The sequence below is a fragment of the Oryctolagus cuniculus genome, chromosome 7 (genome assembly GCF_051225735.1).
Source record: "Oryctolagus cuniculus isolate XC-2025 breed Fujian yellow rabbit chromosome 7, ASM5122573v1, whole genome shotgun sequence".
In the NCBI taxonomy this organism is placed as follows: domain Eukaryota; kingdom Metazoa; phylum Chordata; class Mammalia; order Lagomorpha; family Leporidae; genus Oryctolagus; species Oryctolagus cuniculus.
In genome coordinates, this window is record NC_142873.1 from 106,075,055 (window position 1) to 106,086,064 (window position 11,010).

Here is an 11,010-nt window from a genome sequence, read left to right on the forward strand (position 1 = left end):
TCTTATTTTTTACTGAGCTCTATTTTCAATTAACTTTATACACATATGATTAAAGTAAAAAAGTTCAGCAAATAGTATGAAAAAGAGGAAAAAAACTGTTCCTCAACAGTCAAGACAGGGGCTGCTGAAGTCATTGCTTCTCAAAGTGTCAAGTTCACTTCCACAGCCTTCCTTTTAGGTGCTCTGTTAGTTCTCACAGATCGTGGAAATGTACGATATGTGTCCCTTTGGGACTGGCTTATTTCACTATGTATGACGTTTTCCAGATTCACCCATTTTGTTGCAAATGACTGGTTTTCATTTTTTTTTTACCACTTTGTAGTATCCCACAGAGTATATATCCCATAATTTCTTTATCCAGTCTTCAGTTGATGGGAAGTTGTGTTGATTCCATGTCTTAGTTATTGTGAATTGAGCTGAAATAAACATAGGGATGCAAATAACTCTTTTATTTGCTGATTTCATTTCCCTTGGGTAAATTTTCAGGAGTGGGATGGTTGGGTCTTATGGTAAGTATATATTCAATTTCTGGAGTATCTCCATACTGTATTCCACAGTGACTGTACCAGTTTACATTCCCAACAACAGTGGATTGGGGTATCTTTTTCCCCACATCCTCACCAGCATTTGCTGTTTGTTGATTTCTTTATGAAAGCCATTCTAACGGGGGGTGGGGGGGGGTTTGAAATCTCATTGTGGTTTTGATTTGCATTTCCCTGACCGCTGGTGATCCTGAGTATTTTTTCATGTGTCGGTTGGCCATGTGAGTTTCCTCTTTTGAAAAATGTCTGTTTAATTTCTTTGTCTTTTTCTTAACTGGGTTGATTGTTTTGTTGTTGTTGAGTTTTCTGTCTCTTTATATATTCTGATCCTGAGTTGTGTGTGTTCTCACCCTTCATGTAGGTCCACTGTGTCCCTCCAATTTGCACAGAGTTCCCTCTGCTGTTTTCTCCCTAACTCCTCCCAAGACTGCACTCTTTCCCTTACTTTTTAACATTGTCTATGTATGTCTAGTGAATCTCTTGGCATTTTCTTTCAATTCATTAACTCCACGAAGTTTTTCCCCCAGCTACTTGCCTGGATGCTTCCTTCTCTCTACTCAGATTTTACCTCAAATATCCCCTCCTATGAGAGGCTCTCAATTGCCATCATAAGTGAAGTAACATGTTTATATACTTGCATAGTACTTACAAGGACTTGGAATTTGTGTATGCACTGATTTATTTGTTGATTTACTTGCTTATTGACTAGCTCCTCCTTCTGAAACAGAGCTTTCCAATCAGTATACTGGGGTTATGAGTTATATTGATTTTTCAGCCCTCGAGTCTGCCCCTTGGCCCTATGGAAGCCTGTCACAAGTACACTCAATATTTATCCTAGTGTTTGTACAAAACATATCAATTAGAATGTTCTCCACGGGGTAGAAAATGTTAGGACGGGCAGGCACTGTGGCATAGTGGGTAAAAGCCACCACATGCAGTGCTGGCATCCCATATGGGCAATGGTTCAAGTCCCAGCTGCTCCAATTTTCATCCAGCTCTCTGCTATGGCCTGGGAAAGCAGTGGAAAATGTCCCAAGTCCTTGGGCCCCTGCATCCACGTGGGAGACCTGGAAGAATCTCCTGGCTCCTGGCTTCGGATTAGCACAGCTGCAGGCATTGCAGCCATCTGGGGAGTGAACCAGCAGATGGAAGACCTCTCTCTCTCTCCCTCTCTCTGCCTCTGCCTCTCTGTAACTCTGACTCTCAAATAAAATAAATCTTTTAAAAAAAGAAAAGAAAATGTTATGAGATATTTTATACAAGATATTTTCAAGATGCCACAATACATACATGTTTTTTATGAAAATCTTTTTCCATCTCAGCTCAAATTGAAAACAAAACTGGGAAATTATTGGATTCTTTTGTCCAGTTAGAAGATGATGTCAATAAAAGGTAACTTGTTTTACAATTTTTAAGGAATCTATCAGTACATTCAATTCAGTACATTCAATTCAGGGTCACAGCAAAGGCCTGATAATTACTATAGCACAATTGACATGCTAAATGATATTAATACAAAGAATACAAATTCAATCTATTTCAGACACAAATATTCTATTGAATGATGTTTGTGGTAGTAGGAGTTTTGCATTTTATCTTGTAATAGGGCAAAATTAATTCATCCTGGCTTATTATTAACATTTAGTCCCATAAGACAATCCAATGAATGGTTTAAGACTGCTTAGTCAGTAGGTATCACATCTAGACTGTAACTCAGTCAAATGGAGAGAAGGACATGGGAAAATGAATAGTGAAAATACATTTATGCTTTTGAAGTACAGGCAAAAATTTATATCAGAACACAGATATGACTATGGAAGTCAGTCTGGAGATTCCTCAGTAACCTGAATATAACCCTACCATACAACCCCGCCATACCACTCCTTGGAATTTACCAAAGGAAATTAAATTGGCAAACAAAAAAGCTGTCTGCACATTAATGTTTATTGCAGCTCAATTCACAATACCTAAGACCTGGAACCAACCCAAATGCCCATCAACAGTAGACTGGATAAAGAAATTATGGGACATGTACTCTATAGAATACTATACAGCAGTAAAAAACAATGAAACCTGGTCATTTGCAACAAGATGGAGGAATCTGGAAAACATTATGCTGAGTGAGTTAAGCCAGTCCCAAAGGGACAAATATCATATATTCTCCCTGATTGGCGACAACTAACTGAGCACCAAAGGGGAAACCTGTTGAAGTGAAATGGACACTATGAGAAACAGTGGCTTGATCAGCTCTTGTCCTGATGGTTGATGTACAATGTAATACTTTATCCATTTTAGTATTTTTTTTCTTCTAGTACTATTGGTTGAACTCTGTAATTAACACACAATTGTTCTTAGGTGTTTAAATTTTAACTGAAAAGTGATCCCTGTTAAATATAAGAGTGGGAATAAGAGAGGGAGGAGATGTACAATTCGGGACATGCTCAATCGGACTTGCCCCCAATGGTGGAGTTAGAAACATGCCAGGGGATTCCAATACAATCCCATCAAGGTGGCATGTACCAATGCCATGTCACTAGTCCAAGTGATCAACTTCTGTTCACAATTGATCACACTGATAGGTCTAAGAGTCAAAGGGATCACACAAACAAGACCAGTGTCTGCTAATACTAACTGATAGAATCAAAAAGGGAGAGAACGATCCAACATGGGAAGTGGGATACACAGCAGACTCATAGAATGGCAGGTGTCCTAAATAGCACTCTGGCCTCAGAATCAGCCCTTAAGGCATTCAGATCTGGCTGAAGAGCCCATGAGAGTATTTTAGGCATGGAAAGCCAAGACACTCTGGGGGGGGGGGGGAGAAGACCTAAATGAAAGATCTCCACGAGTGAGATCCCAGTAGAAAGAACAGGGCCATCAAAGAAGGAGGTACCTTTCTCTGAAGGGAGGAGAGAACTTCCACTTTGACTATGACCCTGTCGGAATAAGATTGAAGTCAGCGAACCCAAAAGGCTTCCATAGCCTTGGCAACTCATGACTAGAGCCTAGGGAGATTAGTGACGCCATAAACAAGAGTGTCAAATTGTTAAGTCAACAACAGAAGTCACTGTGTACTTACTTCTCATGTGGGATCTGTCCTTAATGTGTTGTCCAATGTGAAGTAATGCTATAACTAGTACTGAAACAGTATTTTTACACTTTGTGTTTTTGTGTGGGTGCAAACTGATGAAATCTTTACTTAATATATACTGAATCGATCTTCTGTATATAAAGAGAATTGAAAATGAATCTTGATGTGTATGGAATGGGAGAGGGAGCAGGAGATGGGAGAGGTGCGACTGGGAGGGAAATTACGGGGGGTGAGCCAATGTAATCCATAAACTGTACTTTGGAAATTTATATTTACTAAATAAAAAAAAAGTGATGGTCTTACCAGTTTAAAAGTATCTGGGAGAGGGTCTGGTGGAGATGTTGGCAGTGACTTTTAGAGATAAAAGGAAGCAGCCAGGCTGGGAGTTGCCTGACAGGATACCATCAGCCTTATAAACATTTTCCCAAACTTGTTGTCATTTACAGAAGGAAAGCCCCTCCACAGATGAATGATATTAACACAAAAGAAAATAAGTCAACCAGAAATTGTCAATTAAGTGATTATTATTCAGTAAGAAAGAAAAGTTTGGTCCCCTTATGCTTTGAGGATGAACTGAAAAATCCAAATGCCAAGATCATTTGTCCAGCGAAAAGAGAACCTTTTCATATGGTAATATCTATTGTTGTTTAGTAAATATGCTTATTCACAGTCACTTGTAGGAATCCGCCATACGTGAGTGCTCCAGTGACCAGAATCTTTGATAAAGCCTTCTTATTTTTAAGTTTCACATTCCAAGTGTATCAGCACTTAAATTCTTAATGTTCTTTTTAGTATTACCCTCAACACTGGGATTCCTTTGCATCTGTTAGAAATGTTGTTTTTCTTTGTGGAGAAGGCTTTATCAAATTTGCTTGGCTATAATAGAAATACCAAATAAAAATACAAATTACAAAATGACTGGATAATGTGTTAATTTTTCTAACAATTATTTCAGCTGTTTTGATCAGAATATGTATTTGTTTAAGGTTATTTGGGAGCCCACAGCATATGTAGCAAGGTGACCTGGCTTGAAAACTCTCTCATCAGGAGTCAAATAGTTACACCCTTAGTCTGCTCCCCTGAGCTCCACACTATTGTCACAGATAACAGTTTACAACTCCGATACTGGACAGTACATGCTCTTGCCATGACCTTTGACAAGGATGCCATTCAAAGCTAGATTACCAAAGCTTACACCATCCTTCAGAGTCTTCACACTGCCTTCCTTTACACAGGGCTTGCTATTTCTGAGCTGAAGACTGCCGGAGGCGTATCTGATTGGCAGAGCCTAGATCACACCAAGAGAGGCTGACAAAGAGTTTCTGCCGGTACAGGGTGCACTAGTAAAATGGGAAATCCCCTACGATATTGGACAGATCAAAACTATGCCAACATTCCACTGCTGTGGCTAAATAGGAAATATAGGCACCAATAGTAGATTTCAAACTAGGTCTTTGGTCACATTTTTAATAATCACATTGGGGCCGGTACTGTGGTGTAGTGAGCTAAGCCTGTGGTGCTGGCATCCCATATGGGTGCTGGTTTGAGTCCTGGCTGCTCCTCTTCCAATCCAGCCCTCTGCTAATGGCCTGAGAAAGCAGTGGAAGGTGGCCTAAGTGTGTGATCCCTGCATCCACACAGGATATCCAGAGGAAGCTCCTGGCTTCTGGCTTCAGATCAGGCCAGATGAGGCTGTTGCGGCCATTTGGGGAGTGAACCAGAGGATGGAAGACCTCTCTGTCTTTCCCTCTCTCTCTAACTTTGCCTCTCAAGTAAATAAATCTTAAAAAAAAAAAGAAAAAATCACAGGCATTAATTTGTCTTTTATACTAAATATATTCAAGAGCAATGACTAAATTCTTATTTCATTAGTTATATTTTTAAACAAAAAGTTACAATTATTGACTCAAGTTTTCTTTTTTAGGTGACTAAATTTTATTTCTCTATTTTAAAAATGTTTTATTAATATAAAGAAAACAGATTTTTTGTATTTCATAGGTATAGTTTTAAGAAGATAACCATATTTCCTTCCCTCATCTCCTCCCTTCCTCAACCCCTTTCCTTTCTTTTCTGTTTTTTTCTTTAATTTTTGCAAAGACATAATTTTAACTCACTCTATAATCACAGGCTTAATTCACCACTAATCATAATATTCAACAAGTAAAAATTTTCAAGCTAAATACTAATAATATATATGTAGTCTATTTCTTTGGTATTAATCCTTTATAAAGATTTTATTTATTTATTTGAAAAGCAAAGTTACAGAGAGAGATAAACAGAGAGAGAGAGAGAGATCTTCCATTCACTGGCTCACTCCCCAAATGGCCACGATCACTGGAGCTGCATGGATCCGTAGCTAGGAGCCAGGATCTTGTCTCCCATGCAGGCACAGGGGCCCAAAGACTTGGCCCATCTTCCACTGCTTTCCCAGGCCATAGCAGAGAGCTGGATAGGAAGTGGAACAGCCAGAACTCGAACAGGTCCTCATATGGGATGCCGGAACTGCAGGAAGTGGCTTTACCTGCTACACCACAGCGCCAGTCCCGATATGCTTTTTTTTTTTCTGGAGTATCGGAATTAAGAAATGCCAAAACAATGCTCTATCTTACCCACAACTTTATTTTGCAATGACAACACTCCAAATCTTTAAGAACTATACTTATTTCTTCGTATCCTATTTTATTTCAAAAAGAACTTAACAAGGCTGAAAGTTCAGATTTTATCCCTGCCATGTCATAAAGTATTAAGAGGAGAAGGAAGTATACCACATGCAAATACATGCTTTGTTTGCATTTGAATATCATTACTGTTCATGTTAAACTCCTATGTATTTAATATGAATACACTCCTTGACCCAAACGGTAGAGTTAGATACATGCCTGGGGATTCCAGTTCAATCCCATCAAGGTGGCATGTACAAATGCCATCTCACTAGTCAAAGTGATCAATTTCAGTTCACAATTGATCATAATGATAGGTCTAAGAGTCAAAGGGATCACATAAACAAGACTAGTGTCTGCTAATACTAAGTGATAGAATTAAAAAGGAGAGAACCATCCAACATGAGAAGCAGGATACACAGCAGACCCATAGAATGGCAGATGTCCTAAACAGCACTCTGGCTTCAGAGTCAGCCCTTAAGGCATTCGGATCTGGTTAAAAAGCCCATGAGAGTATTTCAGGCATGGAAAGCCAAGACACTCTGGCAAAAAAACCAACCAACCAACCAACCAAACAACAAAACCTAAATGAAAGATCTCTGCGAGTGAGGTCCCAGTGGAAAGAACTGGCCATCAAAGAAGGAGGTACCTTTCTCTGAAGGGAGGAGAGAACTTCCACTTTGACTATGACCTTGTCTAGATGAGATCAGAGTTGGCGAACTCAAAAGGCTTCCATAGCCTTGGCAACTCATGACAGGAGCCTACGGAGATTACTGTGTCAATTGTTAAATCAACAACAGGAGTCACTGTGCACTTACTCTCTATGTAGGATCTCTGTAATTAATGTGCTGTACTATGTGAATTAACGGTATAACTAGTACTCAAACAGTACTTTATACTTTGTGTTTCTGTGTGAGTGCAAACTGTTGAAATCTTTACTTAATATATACTAAATTGATCTTCTGTATATAAAGAGAATTGAAAATGAATCTTGATGTGAATGGGATGGGAGAGGGAGCAGGAAGTTATGGGGGGGAAAAGCCACTGTAATCCAATAGCTGTACTTTGGAAATTTATGTTTATTAAATAAAAGTTTTAAAAAACCAAAAAGCTAAAAAATAAATAAATAAATTAGTTTACACATTCCCTAAGACCAAAATAAATAAATACTCCTATGTAGTCATTGTTGGAATAATGTTCGATTTATTTTTATGTTTAATGTGTATTTCTTGCCTCAATAGACTTATGACTGAGTATTCTTTTTTTAATCCACAGGAAGAAAGTGAAACAAATCCCATCATTTTCCATGACACAAGAAATGTACAAATGTTGCTTTTGACCAAAAATAGACATTCTACTTATCCTTTGAACAATGAAAACACTTATTTACGTAAAAGAACAAACTTTATTTTAGAAAGAAATTGTGATGTTCACAAATCTTTAGTTAGTGGTCAATCTATCACTCTTTGCAAACCCCAGAAAACTACATCTATAGCACGGAGGAATGAGACACGACCCATGCCCTTTGAAGTGGGCCGCAGGATCACAAAGGAGAAAAGTAACAATCAGAAGTTAGAAAATGGATCTTGCAATAGGTCCCCACAGGCTTCTTCCAGCCTCACCAAAAAAATTGTGCATTACCTGGATAAAACTGTTGTTCAAGAAATGAATACTAAAGTTGGCAAATGTGAAAAAATGTTTTACACAGTAAAACGAACGGACACACACAAATTTGGTACCTCACCTTTCACTTGTTTCTCAAAGCCTGTCAAAAATATACTCAAAATACACAAATCAAAGAATATAACACCACTGGATGATTTGTTAAATTTGCCAGATGAAAATTAGTTACCTCACAAAGCACCGTTTGTTCAGCAATCTTGGGGTGAAAAGAAGCAAATAATTGTTTCAAGATTATAGACGAAATTCTTTCTCATTTAGTAATATTTTAATGGATGGTACAAGAAAGGTACAGAAATTGGAATTAACAAATAAAAGTGGTCTGCTCAAGAACAATCAACACTCGTAGTAAATAATACAAAATTAGAAAGTAACTAACAAGAGGAATTAGTTCATTACTTATTTCAGTTATTTAGACTGATCAATCAATAACATTCCTACAATAAATTCTGATTTGGTACTCAAACTGGCATAAACTGACTGGAAATTTACTGTTTAAAGCCAAGTAGTTGATTATCAAGTAAGAAAACCTTACGATTTAATTAATGAACATTGAGTTAATCATATAACTTAATTTTTCATAATCATGGGAAAAAGCATTACGCTAGCAATTTGTGCAATTAAAAATTTTGGAAAATTAGCTTTTTGTGTTAGTAGATGTTGGAACTTCATTATTATGTAATTTTTTCAAGTATAATGTTTTTATGAATCACTCAATAACTTAAATTAATAATGTATTTAGTAACCAAAATAATTTTTATAGCAAATCCTGTATTAACTATTTTAAAGTATATTATTACATTGCTATTTTATTGTTTCTCATTAATTCAAACAATATGAAGGTAAAATTCAAAAAACAAGTTACATTTAAAGCTTATTTATTTATTTGAAAGGCAGAGTCAGAGAAGCAAAAGCAAAGAGAGGGAGGGAGAGAGAGAGAGAGAGAGAACGAGAGAGAGATCCTCCGTCTGCTGGTTCATTCCCCAGATGGCTGCAATGGCTGGAGCTGGGCTGATCTGAAGCCAGGAGCCAGGAACTTCCTCCAAATGTCCCAAATAGGTGCAGGGGCCCAAGGACATGTGCCATGTTCCACTGCTTTCCCAGGCCATAGCAGGGAGTTGGATAGGAAGGGAAGCAGCTGGGACTTGAACCAGTGCCCATGTAGGATGCTGGCACTATAGGCAGCAGCTTTACCAGCTATGTCACAGTGCCAGCTCCACAATACATTTTAAAAGCTAATTTGTAATCCATTTGTTTGGAATTCAGAATGTATTTCACATAAAACTAATCTTGGAAGTGATGAACTGAGATTGACCACAAAAGCCTACTTAACTTACAATTTATTCCATAGAGTTTATCTGAAAATAGTAAAAAGCAATAATTTTATAATTCCAACAATTAAAAGATAAAACTGAGTAAGAAAGTTAGTACTGGAGGAGAAACAGTTTGGATTAGAAGCATTTAAGTTGTTAAGGAAGGACTTTTGAAATTTCATAGGTAAAGAAGTAAAATTGGTTTGGATTCTTCTATTTCTGCTTGAAACTTGAGATTTTCTTTTACTGTGTGCCATCAATGCTATTCATGGGCATCTGTTCACAAAGTATTTGAGCTTTAAGAAGACCTATTCAAAAAACTCTGACAAGCACAGGTTTCTGATAACTATAAGGTCATTCCATTGGACCAGATAAGCATTCCCAGAATGCCAATGGAGAAATTAATTGGGTCATTAAACTGCTAACCTAATGTCAAATAGAATTAATTTAATATCCAGGAAATGCTTTGGTAGATTTTCACACTAGGTCAGTGAGTACTGCAATTATTAACATACACAATCTGGATTAATTCCTTAAGATTGATCCAAATTAGGTTACCTATGTTAATCTATTTAATATACAGCACTATGCACAGGAACTTGAGAAACAAAACTGATATTTAAAAGACTGTAAATTCAGTATTAAGCATGGACACATAGAAGGCCTGGATAGCCACTTGGTTCTTCCTTGATCCTTAAAGCTTCCATGATTAAAAACCCTTATACTCCATGACTCATCATGGTATATAGGCAAGACTCATTATGGTGTAGCAAAGATGACCCAAATTATGGGAAAATATTAGTGAGATGGTGTTTTAATTGCTAAAATGATCTATAACCAATGTCTTGTTTGTCAAACCAATAATCCTGGGAATATAAAACTTCAAGTGGTTCATTTCCATCACCTAACATTATCATTTGAACATTTACAAATGGGTTTCAATCAATTGCCACCTTAGGTGGGATAACTGAGTTTTGTGGTAGTTTGTATGTTTTCTATTTGGGTAGAAGCTTATCTGTGTGGGAAATCCAATGCTACAACAGTAGCTAAGAAGATACAAAATATGCTTCCTGGGGTGCACGTTTGGTCTAGCACTTAAGATACTCAGATCTTATATCAGAATTAATTGAGTTCAAGCTCTGCACCCACTCTCAACTTCAGTTTCCTGCTAATGCAAACCCTCAGAAGTAATGGTCATAGCTCAAGAAGTTGGGTCCCTATTACTCATTTGGGAGAACTGAACTGAATCCCCAACTCAAGGATCCAGTCCCAGCCATCACAGGCATTTGGAGAGTGAATAAAGGATAAGCATCTCAAGGACCTGATGCTCCTTTTTGGTTGGTTGATCAATTCATTCTCTCTCTCTCTCTCTCTCTCACTCTCATGCTCTCTTGTTCTGTGTTTGTGTGTGTGTCTATGTGTGTCTATCTGTTTATGCTTCTCGGGTAAATAAATAATTTAAAATGCTCTTATATGGAGACACTTCTGGAGAGATATCCGGTGACAGAGGTACTTGTTTCATCAGACAAGTTATAAAACAGATAAATAAGGTATTGCAAATCAATGACATTGAGCAAAACTAATTGAATTGGCTGGGTCACCTTGGCCCAAAGTATTACCAATGGCCTTAATGGCAAGCAGACCCATTTACACTAAGAAACCTGACTGACCCCTTAGGAATTAGCTACTGGAAGGTCTATGCCACTAGCGCTAAATCCTTACCT

The 11,010-nt window shown here is 37.6% G+C and overlaps 1 protein-coding gene across 1 annotated transcript in view; it reads left to right on the plus strand.

Moving 5' to 3' along the window:
• The window catches only part of C7H1orf141 (chromosome 7 C1orf141 homolog), a gene marked incomplete at its 5' end in the record, with an annotated part of 58,252 nt that extends 49,965 nt beyond the window's left edge, over nt 1-8,287 (plus strand). Inside the window, 3 exons of the mRNA XM_089299395.1 lie at nt 1,865-1,934; nt 4,080-4,263; nt 7,569-8,287. Coding sequence (XP_089155521.1) covers nt 1,865-1,934; nt 4,080-4,263; nt 7,569-8,141 — 827 coding nt within the window. The remainder of the gene's footprint in view (nt 1-1,864; nt 1,935-4,079; nt 4,264-7,568) is intronic.
• Nucleotides 8,288-11,010: the final 2,723 nt, after the last annotated feature.